This window comes from Calypte anna, chromosome 17, assembly GCF_003957555.1.
Source record: "Calypte anna isolate BGI_N300 chromosome 17, bCalAnn1_v1.p, whole genome shotgun sequence".
Taxonomy (NCBI): Eukaryota; Metazoa; Chordata; class Aves; order Apodiformes; family Trochilidae; genus Calypte; species Calypte anna.
In genome coordinates, this window is record NC_044262.1 from 2,641,655 (window position 1) to 2,663,296 (window position 21,642).

A 21,642-nucleotide genomic window follows, 5' to 3' on the forward strand; every position below is an offset into this window, starting at 1 on the left:
TTTCAGGCTGTACACTGGGATAACACAACATATAACATAAAGCTTCAGATGATAATGTTGGAATTAAGCATTTCCTCTCCTTCACAGAAAGGAGATGTTGTGAATCAAATTATTTTGGAATTCTCACATACGTGGGAGATTTCTGCACAGAACACTGGTTTGGGTTGAAACTCCTGAACACCCAAATTTCCCCCAAGAATATCAGTTCTCAGCATCACCCACTTCATTTTGCAGTCCCTCCCTGCTCCTTTGGGTTCCCAAGTCACCCCTGAGTGACTTGGGATGGATGGAGGAGATCAGAAGACACTGTGTCAGTGTCAGAAGACACTTCTCTGCTTCTTCATTTCTAGTCCCATTTCTCCCCAAAACTGTTGTGCTCTTAAATTAAGCTCTTTCTCTGCCCAGCTCTACAGCAGCTAAGGAACAGATCATTGTTTTGATGTGGAAGAGAGCAAAAGAGGATTAGGTCCAGACAGGCTGTACTAAGGCTTATACACCTGCATGGATCATACCAAATTTCTCTTCCTTCTCTGTATAAAAAGACTGGGACCAACACTGCACCAGCCACAGCTTCCTTGAGAGACTCTTCAGCAGATCTCTCCCTTCTGCACCCTGCTGAGCCAGGCAGACTCCCTCCTGCCTGATGGGCTGAGCCCCAGACTGAGAGGAGGAACAGTTCACAGTGTGCTTGAAGCCAAACTACGTTTTTCTTGCTCAAATTAGAAACAAATCTGTGCTAGAGGAACCCCAGCCTGCAGGCAGGGAGATGGTGATGATCAGCAGCATCTCATGTCTGCAGCACCCACTGCCCAGACTTGGTGGGCTCTCCTACCTTTTGCTGACAGCTTTCCAAGGATCCTGGAGATCTATAGCCATGATCTGTGCCCTTCCACATCCACCTGCAATGTCTTTGGCCTCTGTGGCACAAGTCACTCTCTTCTGATTTACAAGACTAACTCCCCAAGTAGCCCAGATGCTGCAGAACCCGCAGCCCACATCACCAAGGGTTGCACCACTGGTGAGGAGGTGAAGCTGCTGATGCAGCAAGGAAACAAGGGGCCTAATTCTGCTGCTAACTCAGTGTGGGACCCTGATCTGCCTTCCCCATCACCAGCTGGGCAGCATGTGCCCTTCAGCATCTCCAGGGGGTCCTCACAATGGTGAGAACCCATCGTGAAAGACACCATGGGGCTCAGACATCCATCTCCCTGCATGCCTGTACCTGCCTCCTCCCATACCAATGCCAAGGATGCCAAACATGCACCAGAGGGGAACCAACCACCTCCTTGCCCAGCTCCTGTGCTAAGACCAAAGCTCTCTTTCCCTGGGAAAAGTCCTCACTCCTCTTATTCCCCTGGGGCTGCAATCTTGCCTAGTCAGGGCTTCCAACCAGGCAGGGCCATGGAAGCAGCTCCCCTTCTCCCCAGGCAGATGAGAGAGGACAGTGAGCAAAGCCAAGCTGAGAGACAGATGGGGAAGCCTGAATTTAAGCCACCTTACAGGAGTTTCCTTCAGTCCCTCAGGGCCAAGTCACACTTTTTCATCTCCAATTATAAACCACCAACACATGAGGGCCAAGTGCTTTCCCTCCTTCAGCATCTTCCCTCCAGGCTGACCAGCTACCACTGTGCTGATGGAAGGGATCAGCAATACCCAGCAATACCTATTGATTTACAGGAAACAATCTGACTTATTTCTCCAGCATAGTTTCTCCTGGCTGTGAGGCTGCAAGGTGGTACAAAATGTACAACAGCCTCAACGTGCAGAGCAGAGCCAGCAGAGAATGTCACTGGGATTTTGTTTTCATGAGAAATGCCTGTGGTTTCCCCAGACCTGACAGCAATTCTAGGGTGAGATATAGAAAACCAGAATGCAAGCAGGTTTTCTACAGGCTGGGGATTGCTTTGTTGTCTTGCAAGGTCAGGCTCAAAGGCAAGGCAATGCCAAGCTTTTAGCAAGGTTATGGCTCATCCTTATTAAAACTACCCAAACAAAAAAGGCCTCCGATAAGAAAGGAACTGCAGAAAACCTTTACGCTCTAATGCCATCTACTGGGTGCATTTAAAAATAACAGAAATGCCACCAGGTGAGGGGAAAAAAGCACCAGATGGGAAGTGTGGGCTGGAGCTGGAGAGCTGTCACCCCTCTGGGCGGGGACCCACTGCAGAGCCTTTGGGATCTTCCAGGTGACACTTGGCACCAACCAAAGGGATGTCCTCGTTTCTCCTTTGAGACTCCACCACAAGCTGCAAGCCACTGCCCTTGACTTTTTCACCAAGTCCTTTTAAGGCCAAACAATTCACTAATGGCACAGCCCACGCTGCTAAAAAGCCCAAAGATAAATACATCCCCAGTCCTTGCAGAATTACTGGAAGCTGTATTAAGGTCATGAAGGAATTGGTAACAAATGATGATTATATATAAAAATAATAAGAAATCTTTGAGATTTGTGCTGTTCCCTGGTTGAGCTGCAAGGCTGCAGCTCTGCTGTGTATTAATTGCTTACAAGGCTCCATGTATATTTTATGCTCAGTACCTGCCTGGAACATTTGTTGGATTTAGCCTTGATTGATGAACCACTGATTATATACTTCTGTAGTCCTCAGCAAATTAATAAACTGTTGACTGGTAAAGATTAACAACATGTCATGATTTGTGAAATTGTGTCCCAAGTAAAGCTGGAGCAAACCTAGCACTAAAATTAGTACTCAAATGCTATAAATGCTGAACTCTATAAAAGGGGATGGCTTAATTAAATTACATCCCAATATTGCCCATAGCACTTACCAAATTGGCAAATTGAGTTCATGGCAGCTCAGCTTTAAAACTAACTGACATCCTTTCAAATGTGTAGCAAATGACCCCATCCCTGCTGGCATGGGAAGCCCAGCTCACAGCTGGCAGACACCAGCAGCAGGGATGGGATGAGGAGGGGACATACAGCTCAGTGCAGGGACTGGTGCAGAAGGTGCCACAGGTAACAGGCCAGGGCTATGGCAAGCTCTGAACCTCAGATCCCATCACTTGCAACCCTGCTCAGCACCATGAGCATGATCTGGGCTGGGGGCAGCACTTCCTGCACCACCCCTTAGGCTTTTCCCCAGACAGCAGTCAGAAACACAAGACAGGGTCCTGGCAGACCCTTGTGCCCACCCCTGCCATCACTGGGCACCTACAAGCAAGTGATGAGGGTAGAAAGTTGCAGGGGGTTGGGAGAGCCAGGAGGGATGGAGCACTGTGCCCCTGGTGTCAGCCTGATGGGAAGCAGGGAGAGATGTGGATCACAGCAGGGATGCAGCAGCCATCTCCCAGCTCCCCCCCTGGGAGCTCAGCTCTGCTGCCCTCAGGCTGCTGCTGGGACTGGGAGACCTCACCCCATGACTGGGGGCTGTGCAGAGGAGCAGAGAAGCCTCAGGCTCCTGAAGTGGGGAAAAAAATGGGGCAAAGAGCAGAAAGAGGTGAGCTGGGCATCACTGCAGCTGTCTCCTGCCCTCATGGGATGCACGGTCCTGGCAGGATGCAGGGGGATAAGGGGGTCCCTGTGTGTCATCATTCACCCACAGCTCTCAAGGAGAAGATGCACTCCAGGAGAACAGTTCCTACTGCTTCTCCCTTCTCCCCAGCTGCCCACTGTGCACAGCTCATTCTCTTTGAGGAAAATCTCAGCTATTACAGAAGCAGGGGGTTATCTTCCCCAAGTGACACAGTTTTCAATTTCTACCTCTCCCCGTGCTGGTGTGTGGTGAGTGCTAGGCCTGTAATTTATTGACAATTTCTATCTTAATATATCCTGACTCTTAAAAAGAGGCATCTCTTCCCAGCAGCACAGGATGATCGGAGTCCTGATTGCTCCTGACAGTGTCTGGGAGGCACGTTGGCATTCAGAGCAAATAGTGCCCAAAAAAAAAAAAAAAAGCAAACAGGAAAAAACCCCTGAAAGACTAGAAAGGCAACTGTGCCTTGGAAAAGGGAACAAAAAGAAAATGACAATGGGAAAAGAATGGAAGAAAGGGAGAGGAGAAGTAAGGGGTGAGGACAGCAGGCACTGCTGGTGACACGAGGCTCAGTGCCATTAATGAGCAATGTGAGAAGGGGATGATGAAAATGCCACCCCCGGGACAGCACCACTCCAGCCTGACCTTTCCCAGCTGCTGTGTATAAACATCTTAAATAAATAAAGAGCCACTTAACTCCCACCTCTGCTGAGATGGGAGGGATGGGGTGACAGGGGCTCTGTCAGAGACGTGATGGGAGAGAAGGGGCAGAAGAAGTTTGGGGGTTTCAGCACAGTGGGGGTGTGTTCACAGGGCAGGTGAAGGGAGTGAAGAGCTCCAGCCCCTCTGGGGGTTCCCACCCATTACCTGGCAGGCAGATAGCTCCTACAAAAGACAGCAGAGCAGGGATGCTCCACATTTATCCCACTTTCCCAAGGCTCTGCCACTGCCTCTCTGCATGTCATACCACACTTGGCAGGAGCTCCAGATGCAGAGATGTGGTGACTGCTGTTGGGGAGATGGGTTAGAGCTGGGATAGGCACTCAGCTCTGCTGCTCCAACCTGGAAGAACAGCAAAACCCCTCTGAACATCAATAACTGGGAATGATTCAGAGCCTCTGCCCCAAACTAATGGTCTAGGGTCTATGAGGTCTTTTGGAGAGGAGGAATGCTACTAGGACTCAGTAGATTGTCTGGCAAGAAAAAAGCACATTCAGAAACAAATCAAAACTCTGAAGGTGTCAAAAGATGGGGAGATGCTTCATCTTTCTCCCACACTGGGAAACACAAGGAAGGGAAAAAAACAAGACTCCCTTCAGCCCTTGCTTTCATGACAAGCAGGAAAATGACCATCAGCCTCAAGCCTTTTTCTTTTGCTCATCTGAGCCCCCAAGCTCCTTCCCTGAGGTCCTACAAGTCACACGTGATGTGCTGTAAAGGACCCAGTGTTGGGAGGAACCCAAAGAAGCTGTTTGGAGACCACCACTGGTGTTGGGAAGCTGAAGATTCATATGTTAGGAAATGCTCTTATTAAATTGTGCCTGTAATCCCACTCCAACTTTGAGTGTTGCATGATCATGGACTCTTTTTCTGCTTTGGGATTCCTGACAAAACTCTGGAGGCAGAATCACAGCCAGGCTGAGCTGAGCAGGAGCAGTGCTCTGAGCCAGCCCCACAGCCAACCTCTCCTCTGTTCATGGACACCAGGCACCCCAGCTCATTCTAATTGGTTTGCTTGTGGTCTTTCAATCCCTCTAACATCAGAAAAATGTCCTGTTAAAGTGGTTGTAAGGTACAATGGGACTTGTGAGCTCACATGCAACGAATATGTCTGCACTCAGCAGAGTTTGAAAAGTATATGGTTAATAAACAGAACTGCCCTTTCCATAGGACCTCTCCTCTAGCACCAATCCAGTTCTCTTTTACTGTTAGGATATTTCACATTTTGATGTTTAGAGAAGTCAAAAGACCAATAATTCTCAGCACTTAAACTTCCTGGTACTTCAAGCTCAAGTACAGGCAAATGCTGAAATTAGAAATGAACTGTGGGACAGATTTTCCCAGACTTACTGGGCAAGAGCCACTGCCAGACGGATTTCTCTCCCAGGCTCGAATCTGTCACGTTTCACCCTACATCCCCGTGGCTACATCCCTAGAGAAGGAACATTCCCCTCTGGCTGGTCCCCAAAGCAGATTCCTGCCAGCCCTGGGGACCAGCACCTGTGGTACCTACCACACAGCCCGTGGAATCCACCTGACGGTCTGAAACACACTTGAAGTTGCGGGTGCAGCCACCGTTGTTGCGGGAGCAGTCTCGGACCGGCCCGAAGGAGGAGAGCAAATCATTGATGGTTTCAAAGTAGGTGGAGAGCATCGCTTCTTCCCTTGGAGAGAAAAGGCACTGTTAGGGCTGGGGGGAGCTGGCAGCTCAAGGTACGGGCTGGGCAAATCCATAGGGAAAGCTGCTCTGAACAAATCAAGGCCTTTTGATAAGAAAAACGGAGTCAAAGAGGGGCTTTCCAAACAAGTGAAGGGTTTGTGGCTAAGCTATGGGTAATAATTTGCTGCATCGCTTTGGCATCCTTAATAAAACCAACCAGTTATGGGGTTTCAAAGATACTACCTACTATCTTCATGCAAACTAGAAAACAAGAAATTTTATTAGTAACTTGGAGTCGCTCATGAACCCAATCTTTAGAAAACAGCAAATCCATGGCAGTAAAACTCCTCCTGAACACTACATGGCTGGGCCAAGCCTCCTTGAGCACCCACACCTCAGACATCAACCAGGGACAACGCTGAAGCTGGAAAGCCATAAGAAACTTGGCTTCACACCTGCTATGATGTGGATGCAGAGACTTCTCCTTGTGCTCTGGGGGACCTGGAGCAGGGGACATAGGGACAGATGCAGGCACAGCTCTCCTGCACTGCTGCAGCCTCTGATGGTTCTGCAAAGCTCCAGGCAGGGCTGTGCTGTGACATTCTTCTCATAAGCAAGCAAGAAGTATAAATGTGTAGGAATTTAGTGGGCATGGAAGGTCCTGGGAAGCTCCCAGCCCTGCCTCCTCGAGTTGCACACACAGCAGATTTTGTCTGTGACAAAGTATTCAGACACTGTGCTTGCTGCTGGGTTCCCACAAAGGAAACAGATGCTTGTCAAGAGCTTGAAGCATCTCTAAGCTATTTTTCATCTTCAAAGCACATTTTCTACATTAACCGAAATCTGAACCCAATCTTGGACACCAGATCCAGTCACACTCTTACCCACAGGAGAGAAACAAAGCACTTTACCCAAGGTCACAGAAAAAGCCACTGATGGTGTTGGACTTGACCTCCACAGCCTATTCATTAGATCTTCATGCAGAGGGACCTGCAAACAAACACTGGCCCCTCTGGCCTTAAAATCCCCCCTAGGACATGGCCAAGAGTCACCGGGGGTTTATTCCCCTTTAGCATCTCCCTTGTTCTACCAGCACCTAAAAAGCTGCACGATGACTCAGTGACACTTTTTTAGTTTTGTTTTGCTTATTTTATTTTTTAATTTTTTTTTTTTTTTTGTATTTGAAAATGGTGTGCTAGGCCATGAAAGAGCAGTGGAGGAATATTCAGCAGCCTCTGCAGACCACAGAGCTGCTACCTGGAACCCGAGCTGCATCAGCTGTCAGCAGAGGGGCCCTGCACACACCCGCATGCAGCCCTGCCAGCACCAAAAGCTCGAGAAAATCATGAGTCAGGCATTAAAAAAAAAATATAAAATAGAACGAGATTGGCATCTAAATGATGAGATTTTAAAAATAAATCAATCATTGGGTGGGGGTTTGTTGTTGGTTTTTTTCCTCCCCTAGGTTTGACTTCTGCTTTCGGAGCCTTTAAGGCATAATCGAGTTTTTTTTTTCCCTGCAAGCCTGAGGGCTGGAAACTACCCACAGACCAAACCCACAGAAATAAAGCCCTAGGCAATAATGAATCTGTGATTTTGCAGATTCCAGTTTTCCAAGCAATCACAGGGGTCCAGAACAGAGGACATTCAACAAGGAAAACACCAGAAAACAGGCAAGAACTGGTAAACTGGCACATCCTCCCTGGGATGGAGGTTGAGGGCAGCTTCTCTGCTACCATGGGTTGGAACAGAAATGTCACCCCAGCCCTGGGGTAGCTCCATGCCCACCATATCACAGCCCCATGCAGCAGATTCATGTCAGTGCTGCCTGCTTTCACCCCAATTAATGCTTCCCCATTAACTTTTCCCTCTTGGTGATCATGCTTCTGATATTCCCCCTCTCTTGGCCCATCTACTAAATTTTCCAACATATTTGGAGCTGAATCTCCCTCTGTCCTTTCTTGGTCATGTTTCAAATATCTTTTGAGGCCCTTTTCTATTAGCACTCTGTTCCCACCAGAATTTGCACTCCTCCAAAGTGAGGGAGTGAGAAAGGCAGAATATATTAGATCAGGGCACGTATTTCTGCTGGAGAGATGGAGGAAGAGAAAGAGCATGTTATTTACTAACCAAAAATGCTGTTTATTAATGCTGAGAGAATAATTTAAATTAAAAAACAAAACAAAACCAAAAAAACCCACAACAATAAATCATGACAAATCCTTCACTACCCACTCAGAAAGCTCAGCCCCATCTGGTCTTCCCAAAGGGCTTCTCATCATAGGTAGACAGCAAGGAGATTTCTGCCCCTGTCCTCCTTCCTGACTTTTCCATTTGGCCACCAAACCCCTTCCTGCAGGTCCCACATCCCTGAAGGGAGCAGGTGAGGAGCTGCAGCTGCTCTGGGTGCTGTAGAGAAGACCCCAGGGCCAGGGGTCCAGCCAGGGCTGGACCTTTGGCTGGGGCAACTCTGGAGAGCCAAGGTGCTGCCAGGAGAAGGGGACTCATCCTGCACAGCCCTGGGGCTGCCAGCAGCAGCTCATTACACTTTTAATTAAAACCTGGAAGCACAAACCAACCTTCCAGCCTCTGGAGGGTGGAAGACAGGAATGGAAAGCATGCTTTCCAGAATCGTGCCTGGCATAATGGATGACCCTTGGCAACACCCAGGCAGGGGCTGCCAAGCTGGAATGAGCCATTAAGTGTATTAAAATATTAACCTCATTGGAAGGTGGGGAAGTGGAGCTGGAGGGAATTGTTCAGAAGTCACCTGTGGAAGGTTTGGGGTGACAGTGAGGTTGGCACATGGTGGGGAGCTACTGGACTGGACCTCTGCTGCCTTGGCCATCGTTATATTAGAGAAGCATCACTTGAGTGTGGTGCCAGCAGATACAAGGGCTGAGGTGATGCTTGCAGTGAGAAAACTTTGCTTTCATCTCCCTCCAGAGGGGTTGGCAGAGCTGGCTCAGCACAGACAGGCACTGCCCAGCCCTTGGCACTGTCAGCCTCAGTGGCACCTTTAAATTTTAGGGAGGGAAAGAGCATTAATTAACTAACTAATTACCCATCTCCTGCAGTGACAGTGGGACAGGCAACACGTGGCACAGAGAGGATTCTCTGCACACCAGCTCCAGGGGTGGCTCCTGCACATCCCTCTCTGTCCCCAGGGATCCTCCCACCTTCCCAGCAGAGCAGGTGATGCTGAGGAGGCAGGGGACATTTGAGGAATGATGGCAGCAGCTGGCCACTCCTGCAAGGTCTCCTTTGGGGACAGCTGTCCCTCCCCACTGCCCAGGCATGCCAGACTAGAGCAGCCCTGATGGATGAATCACTTTCCCTGCAGGAACAAGCTGCCTGCAAAAGAACAGCTCCTTCCCTTTTTCCCTGTCTGCATCCGATTTCACCGAGTGACCCCAGATCCGTTCTGACAAGGCAAGATGGAGAAGATGGGTTCTGCAGCTCTTGCTGTGCTTGGAGCTCACCAGAGTGTCAGGAGGAGCTGCCAGTGGCCCTGGCCAAACCCAGGTGCCAAAGCCCCAAGGACCAGGCAGTGCTCAGTGCCTGGCGTGATGGGAGGACAGGAAAAATCACCACTGCCATGAAGCAGATTCTAGAGCCCATCAAAAAGGGTATTTTGGACCAAGCAACTGAATTTCTGGTGCTAGAGTCTCTCCATGAGGACATCCATGTCTACAGTCACACATACACACACGTGGGTTTCCTCTATTTAGAGGAAAAGGCCTCCCAAAGACAAACACAGACACCCAAATGGTACACTGGGAAATTAAATGCCTTCCCCTCTCTGCCATGACCCAAAGCCTTAGAAAAAGCCCCTTTTCTAGCAATTTATGTTGCCACAAATGCTCAGTGTGAAGCACAACAGGAAGGTTCTCCTGCCAACTGGGCACAGCTCCTGTGGTGCAGACCACAGCACCCATCCTCATCCCACCCTGTGCCCACCCTTGCCTCTGTTCCCTCAGAAATACTTTTCTTCATCCTCCTCCTTTGTTCCAGGCCCTAATTAGTGAAACAGTGACAAATATTGCTCGGGGTTATTTATTCATGAAATACCAACACTGTGCAATTCTCAAAGCCTCCAAAGGACTCATCTCAGAATAAGCTCCTGAGCTTTGCAGTGGCTCTTCTCTCCAGCTCATCCTGGAAGGGGATTAGTGGGTGTTATCCAATTCAGCTGCCCCTTTTCATTGCCTGATAAGGGTTAAAGACTATGATATCTTACAAAGTTAACCATCACTGAGAAGAACAATCCAACAAAAAAGAATGTGAGCTGGGGATTAAGCCTGTGCTGCTCTATCTGCTGCCCAAGTTGTTTTTTGGAGAGATATTATGGGGAGATTTGGGGTTCTTGAGTTTTCTAGAGACAGGGTCCACTAGCAGCAAAAGGCACAACGCTGCATAACCTAAGAAGGGACTGATACAGAGCAAGGACCCAAACCCACCAGGTACATCCCCACCAGGATGCCTCATGTCCAGCACCTCATGCTGCTTCCTACTTCTATTGGCAAGACCCTACTCAACAGGAAATTTAGGAGTTGATGCACTTGAAAACAAGGGCAGAACAATCTACACCTCAATTCTGCATTTTTCAGCCTGACAGCTGCTTGTCTAAGCAATTTTGATCACCTCTGGCCAGCAAACTGCTGCACTGTGGGTCTATTCTTTCATGCAGAAAAACTGAGTTTCTGCTCAACACACCCACAGACACTTTTCAGCCACTTTAGTAGTGCTGGGAGGTTTTAGGAAAAAACATCACTCAGGTCCTAAAGTGGGAGAACTCATCTTTACTGGAGAGACAGTGGAGGAGGCACTTCAACAGAGCTTCACTGACATATCTCAGCTGATGGATGAGCTGCTCAATAGGAATTTTAGAGGTAGTCTCACTTCTGGTGGTAATACTATAATAAACACTTGCAAAAACCCTCTCCCAAAAACCATGAGGTTGCAAGTGTGAAAAATTCCCTACCATGGTTCAATAATTTGCTAGAGATTCAATAAAACCAGCACTCTGCCAGAGTGTTTTGAAGCTCACCTCAGCAACCAGAAAGGCCAGAAATTAAATTACAGCAAAGCAAAGCAAAACCAAACACAATGGAATAAAAGCAGGATCAGAAAGCCCTTCACACACAGCTCATATCCTGGGGGATTCTAGGGCTCACCAGGACCCCCACCCAGCTACAGCTCCCTCAGACAGCATGGTTCTGTCATGAAGGACTGGGATGTCACAGATTAAATTAAGAAGTTTTAATTCTGAGCCTTTTTTCCCTGTTGCAGGGAAGCATCATGGTCATCACTTCAACCCCTATGATTCAAACACAAACCCAGGAGGTGCTGGCTCAGTCTCCCAGGCAACCTTAGCTCTGGGAAGTTCAAGGAAAGGCACCTGAGCCTTCATGAGGATGATAAAGCATGGGCAGGGAGGAATTCACACCTATCAGCACCCTCTTCTCAGGGACTTGGCATAATCCCAAATTTTGGAAGGTTGCATTTCCCTCGTGGTGGTGGTCCTGATGTGTGCCAGGCACCTGGAGAGCAAAGTGCAGGACGGGATGAGATGATAAAGGGGGTTGGAACACAGCAAGTGTCCTTGGGGGGACAGAAACCTCACACTGAACACCTGGGGACACAAGCTGGGAGGAGAAACAGCATTGCTGAGCACCGGGTCCTACCCCAGCACAGTGAGGCAAAAGGGATGGGCACTGCCCTACATCCCCCTCACCCTGTTGTGTGGTTATTTAGGATACAGCTTTCCCAGCTGGTTTTGAGGCCCCAGCCTTTATCCTCCTGTTTTATACCTTTTAGGAGCCCTGACACCAACATCCTGGCAGGTTGCAGGGGCTCAGCCCCTCTCTGCTTCACAGGGCAAATGTCCCCACTTCTGGTTGGTTTTCACCTGCTCTCAACCTGCATCAGTTCTTTAAGCTGGGGATGTGACTCTCCTGGTTTTGAAAGTGTCCAGTACTGACAAAACTATTTCCCCCCTTCCACACAGAGCCCTGGCTCCTTGCTCCTATTACCACAGCTCCTCCTAACATCTCAGCTGATGGTTTGAGCTTCAAAGAAATCTGTTTCCCTCTGTTTACTGCATCCTCAGCAAGGGCCAGGCACACCTAATTCAGTTTTATTAACTTCAGTTATGAAGCTATTCACCTGTGAAACACACAAAGCCATCCGAGCTGAGCCTGACCAGTCCCTTTCCCTTCACTGCTTCTTCAAATTTCAGCTAAGAAAAACTTTGTAATGTGACTTCTCAAAGTAAAAAAAATGATGGCAAACAAGAAGCATGGGAAAAGCACAGTTTCAACATCTAAAGATATTAAAAAATAATAAAAAAGAAAAAGAAAAGAATAATAAAGAATAATAAAAAAAATATAGCATTCAGACCACCAGGAAGAGTAAGTTCCAGGTTAAGTGAGGAGTGATGTGGCCCCTAACACCTGTAGGTGGAGGATTCTAGGAAGTTTCAAATAATAATTTAAACAGTTAATAGGAGTGGAATCTGCTTGTTCTACATGGTATCAGTAGTAGTAGTACAGACTAACTTATAGTAATTGAACACTAATTAACTCACAAAGTAATCTGTTTATCTAGCAGAATGAATGACAGTATCAGTACAGGGGTTATCAGGAAAGCCAGCATGGCACAATTAAGAAATACATAAATGAAAATTATCAAATGATTTCTCTATGCTAATTACTGTTTTTACCAGCTCAATTCACCCAGTATTTCCTCCCATCCCATCTTCTCAAAACATTTGTTTCAAAATAGTGAACTTTTAAATAAAAAAGGCTTCAATTTAGAAACAAAAATTAACTGGAGGGTGTTTCTGACACTCAGAGGTAAGACAGGCATAAGAAGGAAGGAAAAAATCTGTGCAGAAGGAGACCTGAGAGATCACAGTGAGGGCTTGTGGCTCACCACAGCTGGACTGCTCGGAGCTGAGCAGACATCTCTGATGCTGCTGGAATGACCTTCTGCAGGCTGCTGGGAATGGAGGCATTCAAAAATACTCCTAACACCCCTACCATAGAACCACAGAATAGCTTCAGTTGGAAAAGACCTTTGAGATCATCAAATCTAACTGTTAATCCAGCATTGCCAAGTCTCCACTCAACCATGTCCCTGAGCACCACATCTACGCTGCTTTTAAATATCTCCAGGGATGGTGACTCCACCACTGCCCCAGGCAGCCTGTTCCAGGGTCTGAGAAGCCTTTCAGTGAAGAAATTGTTCTTAATTTCATACTAATTAAATAATAACCCTGAACCTCACAGCTGGCAGACCAGGAGTCCCACAAGCTTATCCAGAGGGATGGAGCTGAATGCAACACAACTCAGGAGGAGAAGAGGGGGGGGAGTGATAGTGAGATAGTTTGATGTTGATAAAACTTCCAGTTCTGACCCCAGAACCATGTGTTATGACCCAGGAGGATAAGAGAGGCCTGTCTGGTGTCAGGTCCTCCCAAGGGATCCCAGTCCTGCAGGAGCTCAGCCAGGAAGCAGCACGGACTCTGCTACCACTCCTTCCTTGCTTCCACAACCAACTGCTTGGGTGCTCCCTTCCTGCAGCCCTGACACCCAAATCCAGAGCATTTGCCAATTGCAGAAGCCCACAGAGTTAAATTCACAGAGATTAAAGCCCTCTGTGGGGGATGTCATGTTCAGGCTACCTCTGCCTGGCTGGTGGGATCTCTGCCAGCCAAGGAATCCTGCAGAGCATCTGTTCTGCAGCACAGACCCAAAGTGCAAGGAAAATCCATGTTAGCAGGGCTGCAGTTGTGCTGGGCACTGCAAAGCTGCTGAGTTCCACCAGAAAGCCCATAAAGGGGAGCCACCATGCAAGGTGGGTACAGACAGGTCTGAATGCACATAAAAAGTATAATGAAGGAATCTGTAAAGGTTACAAAGTCATATATCTAAAACTCAAGAAAATGTGAGAGCTAAGGCTGCCAAGGCAACCTCAACTCAGTCTCTGGGAGCTCTGCACTTCGATGAAGGTGTTGATTGCAAGACCACATCCAGGAGGGTTATCTGAAGGACCTACATCTCCCAAAACACCAAAGGTGATGGTGCTGAGCTGTAGTGTTTCAGGTTGCCTAAAACAGCCCCAAGTTCAACATTTGGGCATCCCAAAACCCACCCCTGGGTACCTATGAAAATTCACAGACTTCTCAGCACCCTACAAACAACTTCATCTGCAGCTTCCCAGTATATTGCCCTCTCTTTGCCAGAGGACACTTAGCTCCTACTTTATTGCCCTCTATTTAGATCTTGTTCTGCATCACAGTTACTCAGCTCCTCATGTTGCTGCTTCTTTGCTCAACAGCAGAAAGCAGCAGTAACTCACAACCAATAAAGTCATTAAGTCTCCAACCTCCCTGTTCCCATCCCTATTTTACAGATGGGGAGCTAAGGCCCAAGAAGGGTAATGTAAGAAACATCCAGTACATCTTCTGTACCAAAGTTGAGACATTCAGACTTGATTTTTCAGAGTACTTAGCATTAAATGACACTTCCCTTGCTCAAAGTACAGCTCTCATTGACTTCAGTTGAAATTTTTACAGCCTCACATTAATGCAGATCATTCCCAGAGCAGGTTCATTGGCTGTGCTGAGCAAGGCAAAGGTGAAGAACAAGGATATGATCGTGCCATTAAAGGCAGCTTCATAATGGATACACACAGAGGGGCTGCCTGAAGGCTGCACAGCAAACTGACCCTGGCACCTCCTGGCTTTGGAGTTTTGCAAACTTGATAACATTTGCTGAAGGAGAGCCTGACGGGTGTTTTATTCTGGGCAGGGAGGAAAGAGAAGGTGTTTGGTCTGAAAAAGAGAATATGTTGCAGCAGCAGCTGCAGGATGCAGCATCACTCAGCCTTTGGTGGGCAGAGCCCTCCCCAGAGCCAAGTGGCTCCAGCAGGATCCTACCTTCCCATTCACCATCCTCTTCCCCTTTTGTCCCAGTATACCCCATACTTCTCCATTCTCCAATTTCCCTTCCCTGCTAGATCTAAACTCAGTATTTTTGGCCAGCTGCTGCTGCCCTCCCTCATGCCCTTGGCCAGCACTGCAGAGGGGGGATGCTCAGCCCTGCTCAGGCAGGGAGGATTGCTGCCTACTCTGGTGCTGAAATCAAACAAAACTTCACACCGTGTGCAATGATTCAAGTTCTTCAAAAGCACTTTAAAGCTGGCCAAATTAAGGCAGCTCTTTGCCTGTAAAAGAGAGACCCTCCACAAAACATCTGCCTCAAGCCTCTGCAACGATTTTGCCTGAGGGAGAAAAAGAAATCTTAGAAAAACAAGCAATCGAGCAAAAGGCTAGAAAGAAGGCTTGGGATCTCTCATCTTAAATTATTAAAAGCTGAAAACACCAGGATGGTGGATCAGGCCACCCCAGGACTAGGCAGTGATTGCAGCCCTGCCTGGGATAGTTCAAATAAACCCCAGATTCACACAGATTCTCTGTGACATGGTGAGAAATGTCGTCAGTCTGAGTGCTGTGACAAGCTCTGGGCATCTCCTCACCCCCTCACCTGTATCCTGACATGGATCTGGATCAGATACCAAAAAGGAACTGAGCAACCTACCCCCCCTCCCCTTGTCTGGGCCCTCCAAAATAATCAGGCACGAGCAAATTAGGTTTTCAGGTCACTGCTTGTTCATCATCCCAAAGGGATGAGCTAAAGGATTTTCCCATTTAAAAGAGACATATTCTAGTTCAAAAGAGGTCCTGGCTGTGGCAGTTTCCATCTATTCACTTGGATTTCACCACCTAGAATCTGAGAAAGTTTATTGTTGGTGAAGAGGGAAGAAAGGAGCTGGAAGGAGCTCAGCAGGAAGGAGCTCCTCTGCCCCAGCCCCAGGGGTGGCACAGCCCCCACAGTGCCCAAGCTTGTCTCCCAGCCCCAAGGAGGCCAAGATGTCCTAGAGTGTCCTGGGGTTGCTGGGGACAGACCCAATATGGGGTATGGCATGGGGGTGACATCTGCTTTTGGTCATCATGAGCATCTTGAACAAGAAGGCAAAAAAGCCCTGGCTTGGGGCTCAGCCTTCAGCATCTGCTTAGGTACAAATGAGTCCCTGGGGATTTCCTTCCCTTTTATTGTCTCTGAGGGTAATTTGGATAACTTATCTGCTCTAACAGGCTCTTCTGGATCTGACTTTGTAGCAATTCATGAGAATCACCAGAAAAAGGTGGGTTTTGCAAAGGAACTGGGAGAGAAAAATGATTACCCTTTAGCCTATCACTTGCACCCAGGCACCAGGACCAGGCACATCCCAACCTCAACAACTCTCCTTACACAATAAATGGTTTTTTTTTTTCCTCAAGAAACATATAAAGAGTTTAGATGCAGTGATTGTAAGCACTTCAGAAGTGCCAATAGAATTAGATTAGCTAAAGAGGAAACAGCCAGACAAATTGGACATCCATGCCCTGATTTTTCACAGATGCTCTTATTGATCCACTGGGAAATAGATCCTCCCCTGAAAAACCAAGTGCCAGAGAACAGCCCTCTCCACACAGACAGGGATAAGTGCTGGGACTGGAGATCTATGTCCTGGTGAGACACTCATCAGAGGTGGGACAGCTTGGGGAGAAGGGAGCCCTCTAAGACTACAGCTGCTCAGCATCCCTGTGTGACTCCAGGCTCTGCAATAAAACTCCATCAGCTGAACCCTCTCAAAACCCACACAGTGGTGACCTCTACCATCCCCTCCACATCCCCAGGATCACCAGATCCCATCCATCCCCTGTCACCCACAGACCTGGGCACATTGTTTCCCAGACATGGCATGGGGCAAGCAAGCACCCAACTGCTGCACAGAGAGAGAGTAAGAGCCTGTGGGAAGTAAAACTGAGGCTTTTTGGAGGGCCAGACCCAGAAGCTGTATTTTAGAAAACACCATTCACCTGGGTCAGTTACTAGGGATGAATTTATGCAGATGTATACATATATGCATAGCTCTGCTGCTATATATAGCACCTTCTATCAGCAATGCTTGGTGGCTTTCAAAAAGCCAGGTGAATGTCCACAGACAGAGGAACTGAGGCACAACTAGATTATTTACAGTTTGTTTCCTAAAGTAGTCTTTGAAGTTGGAATCCAATTAATTTCATACCTAGGGAGAGATTTGTGTAGGGATTTTTCATCCATATGGACAGATTTTTTGAAAGGATTTGGCTTTTATCTAGCACCCAGTACAGATGGTGTTCTCTAGGGTGCCCAGAACCCATGAACAGCTCTGTAGAGGACGAGCTTGTCACAAGGACATCATCCTCCTTGCTACTGACCCCTTCTGAAGACACCATCTCCATGGGTCTGGCCTCTAGAGGTGAGGAGCACCCCAATCTGCTGCTGACTCCCAGGGGTGCTGCCTGGTCCCAGACTCAGGTTTCCAAAGGAGACCACTCGGGCAGATCTACCTCCTTATTTTGTTGGCTTGTTTTTCTATTCACAAGCCTCCTCTCTCACAGCAATAACTCATGATCTGAAGCACCTCTAAAGGACAGAGGATGCGTTCAGTCAATGGCAGCACCACCCTTAGACACAAACAAAGATTTGGAAGTTTAACTCTGATGCCAAGCATCCCAGACTCCTTGCAACTGGCAACCTCAATGCTACTGCATTATTAAGCAGAACACAAAGAACATATGCATTTATTAAAGGCAGAAGAGATTACACCTCCCAGCAGATTTTTCCCTGAGCTCAATTTTTAGCACTAAGTGCCCCACATCACAGGTGTTTAGCTGAGTTGAGCTATAGCAGAGATTGCAAGGGATGCATCAGGGCCCAAGCCCGTGGCACGAGCACATGGGTTGGGAGCATCCCTCCCCTTGGGCCAGTCACATCTCAGCCATCAGGTTTGTTTCAGCTGCCAGTGTCACAGGGAAGGATATTCAATCTGAATTCAGCACTTCACTGGAGTTTGGGGTATGGTCATCACTGAGGATGCTCCCATGCCTGATCAGAGCTGTCAAAACCTATCAGGGACAAGTTTACCTGGGAACCTGCTCTTCAGCTGCACATTTAGCAATAGGAGACTGCTGACAGGAGGGAAGGAGGAGGTGAAGGAAAGACAAGACAAGCATTTGCACACTGTAGGACCACCCTCTTGTCTCCTGCCCATCACATTTCACTCGCTGCATTTATTTTAGTGTCTCTCTTAATTAAGAAGATAAAACGGAGTGGCTTCCACACTAATCCAAGGTCTGCTCTGAGGCACTGAGGAAGATGCCCAGAATACATTTTGCTTCCTCTGGAAGGCACCACAGACGTGTAGAGATGTGTCCCTCCATGAACCCCACTGCCTTCCTCTGCCAGGGCAAGGAGCCAGGGGTGAAGATCTGATGGGTGCCAGAAGCCTCCACCAGAGTGGATGGAGAAGGGGGGGAAGGGAGGACTGATCCCTCCCCAACACCTCCTGCAGTGTGCACCCTGCTCCTCTTCATGGGGTGACCTCTCAGCCTGACACCACAGCTGCACTGACCCCATGCTGGATGCAACAAGAGATTACTCAAAGCCTCCCAGTCAAATCTCACAACACAGGCCAGGACTCTCATCACATACACGTGGGCCAAACCTTTGGTTTTTTTCACCAATAAGCAGCAGCAGAAGCCAGGCTCTGCAAATGTGACTCTTGGACAGAGTCACGTAGTATTTTGGAGGCACAGCTCACTGGAGAGGCAAACCTGGGGATTTCTGAGCAAGAAAACAGTTGTAATTTTTTCTATTTCATCCAGGCTTCTCCATGCTTATTTGTAACAAAATAGGGATCATAACAAAGCCTGAGCTGAACTTGTTTCTCCAAGTTTTTCTCTCAATGGAAGGAGCATCACAAAGCTGAAACACCACCACAGGCATTGCATTTGCTTTCAGCATTTGTCCAAATTCACATGAAAAGCCTCAAATGTGACCCCAGCAACATGTACCTCTATCTATCCCAATCCAAACTCAGTTTAAAGAAATGAAGGTGCCCTGAAAACTCCTGTGGGGCTGCTGGGCCACAGGAGATGAGCAGAGAGCATTTCCATGAAGAAAGCCCCAAGCAGAAGCTGGCACCAGCTGCAGACTGGGCTGGGGAACCACACGACTGTGGGCAACACACAGGATGTGTCTGTGTTCCAGACTGCAAACCAGGGACACCAACTCCCTACCTCTCACCCTGCCATGCAGTTAATTAATGCTCCTTTGAGGTGTGAAGATGAAAAGCACCAGAGAACTGCAAAATAGTGGTTTATTGTTATTCTGAATGAAGCCCTGACTCGTTCTATCTTAAAGCAGTGCTGTTCTACACACTGTGAATTGTTCCCAGCAGCTCTGCTGCTGCTGGCATTCACATGTAAGAGCTTTGAACACATTGGGGAAGAAGAAAGAGAGGGAGAACAAATAGAAATCCCACCACGTTTTGTATTTAGCACCAGGAGATGATTCTCCCACCCTCCTGGGGGCTGGAACTAAACAAACCAGAGGCACCAGAATCCCTTCACCTCCCGTTCTTGCCTGTGCTTTACCTTTAGGGACTGCTGTACCCCTGTGTGCACAACATCAGGACAGAGAGTACTGCAAGGGTACTTCAGCAACACCCTCAGATCACACAGCCACTTGAAACAGTGTTTAAAATATTGTCTCTGTTTGGCAGGTGGGAGAACCATAGCACAAGACATGGAAATCACTGAAAGCTGAACAGAACAGTGTGCCAGAGCTATGCAGAGGCTCAGACAGACCTGACAGTGACAGCACCAGCTGTTCCCAGCTCTTGGCACTACCTAAACCATATGCCCATCCTCCCAGGTCTTGGGAGGGACTGTGGAAGAACCCTTCACCCACCCACCACCCCTGCAAGCCCTCCTTACCCTGCTGGGAGCATCAGCCCAGAGCAGCAGATCCAGAGGCCCCAGCAAGAACCCCATGCCCTGAGCTGGAGGTAAGCAGAGTCCCTCTCCTGCAATGGATGGTTTTGAGTTGATAACATCAGACTAGCACACAGCAAAAGTTCAGCTCATGGCTCAACTACTTCAGGCAAGTACCTTTTTGTACCTGTATTTCCTGCATTATTTAACAGAAGGTCAAAATTACTTCCTCTGCTCCATCTCAAGCACACAGCCTGCATCTCTTTGAGGCAGAAGTCCTCTCCTCTGATCCCGACCCAGGACCTGGTACTCTGTTTTCCCAACCCTGCAGCCAGCCTTTCTGTGCCCTGGGAAAGGAACCCCTAGCAGAGCTAGGAACTGCCTAGCAGAGCAGCTTGTTGCTCTCCATCCTCTCAGCACAGCCTCTCCCCCTCTCCATGCCCAGTTGCAGGACTCAGATGCCTGAAGCACACACTGGCCACACTGCTCCTGACACGTATTTTTCATGTTTAATTCAGAGCCTAGTTTAGTTAATCTATTTTTTAATAATTCATCCCTTCCATCTTAATTTTGGTAGTTGTTGAAAATCCCTAATAAAACATTTAGGGGCTCTTTTACTGAAGCAATGGCATGATTTACTCAATGGAATCCAGTCTTTGATGTCCTCTCTTAAATTCTCTCCCTCCCCCCGTGCCTCAATCCTGTTTATCGCTGTGCCAGAAGTAAAAGGTTCTTGTTGAGTTTTGTAGCACTTAGACACATGGTCAGCATTAATAATTCAGCTGCCCCACACAGCTTGGACAAACCACGTAGCCCACCAGCCTCTTCTTTTTATCAACAGCTCCCTTGGCCACCACGGATCTGGGCATCAGCTTGGAGAGGTGTGGAGGAAGCAGAGGAAACCTCCTGCCCCAGGCAGGTCAGGAGCCTGAGCAAAATATCACTGGTGCCAGCAACGTTGTTGGAAGAATATACACCCTTTTACAATGCTTATATTTCATTCTCTACTGCTGAAGTGGAGAAAACACACTGGGTTTTTGCATCTGTAATTGGGGAGGAACAGATGGTAGAGGCGTAGTTGGAAGTAATAAGGCCATTAAAATAATCTATATGGCTTGTAATTCTCCAGCATATGAGAAAGAGGAGGGCTTGCCTGCACCCCAGCACCCAGCCTGGCCACTCACATCCCTGCAATATGAGCAGAAAACAATTTTTATGTCAGTTTTTGGGATATGAGGTGTTTTAGTGGGATTGATGTGTTCCGCTGATTCCCTTCCTTTGGGATTTTCCTGTTGGAGCAATTTAAAGAGCCAACAGCTGAACCCCAGCAGCCTTCACAGGGCATTTATTTGCCTCCTGTGGGCCAGGCAGGACATGATCTCCTCCCAAAATCCCCCAGTTCAGGCAACTGCTAGCTTTACATCTATCTTAATGATACAAAAAGAGCAGAAAGTCTCAAGCACTTCAGGCAGGTCTCTGGAGTTGACTTACATTTTAAACAGAGGTGATAGGAGAAAGAATTATGTAAAAAAATCCCACCCCATTGATTCATGAAAAGTGAAACATCTCGGGGGAATATGCAGCCTTTGCCATCACTTCTATCACTTTCAAATCTTGACAGTGCTTCTGTAAAATCAGAGCAAGAAAATGGCCCAGAAAAGCCCAGACATTTCGCCAAAGTATGGAAATTTATGTCCTTACTCTACAGGATTTAGGCCACAGTTTCTCAAAGCCCTCTGAACCCCCCAGCCACCACGTTGTCTGATACCTCTTGACTGGTGAGGGTTTTTGGTACAGCTCCATGTCAGTTTATTTTTCCACATGAGCATACTACAGAAAAGGTCTTAATTCCTCAATACAAAACAGAAAATACGTGTCAAATCTCAAAAAAAAACCCA

At 47.9% G+C, this 21,642-nt stretch overlaps 1 protein-coding gene across 1 annotated transcript in view; it reads right to left on the reverse strand.

The window, feature by feature from the left end:
• The window catches only part of ASTN2 (astrotactin 2), a 269,480-nt gene that overhangs the window by 145,925 nt on the left and 101,913 nt on the right, over positions 1 to 21,642 (reverse strand). The window contains 1 exon segment of the mRNA XM_030461317.1: positions 5,728 to 5,878. Within this exon segment, the coding sequence (XP_030317177.1) occupies positions 5,728 to 5,878 (151 nt within the window).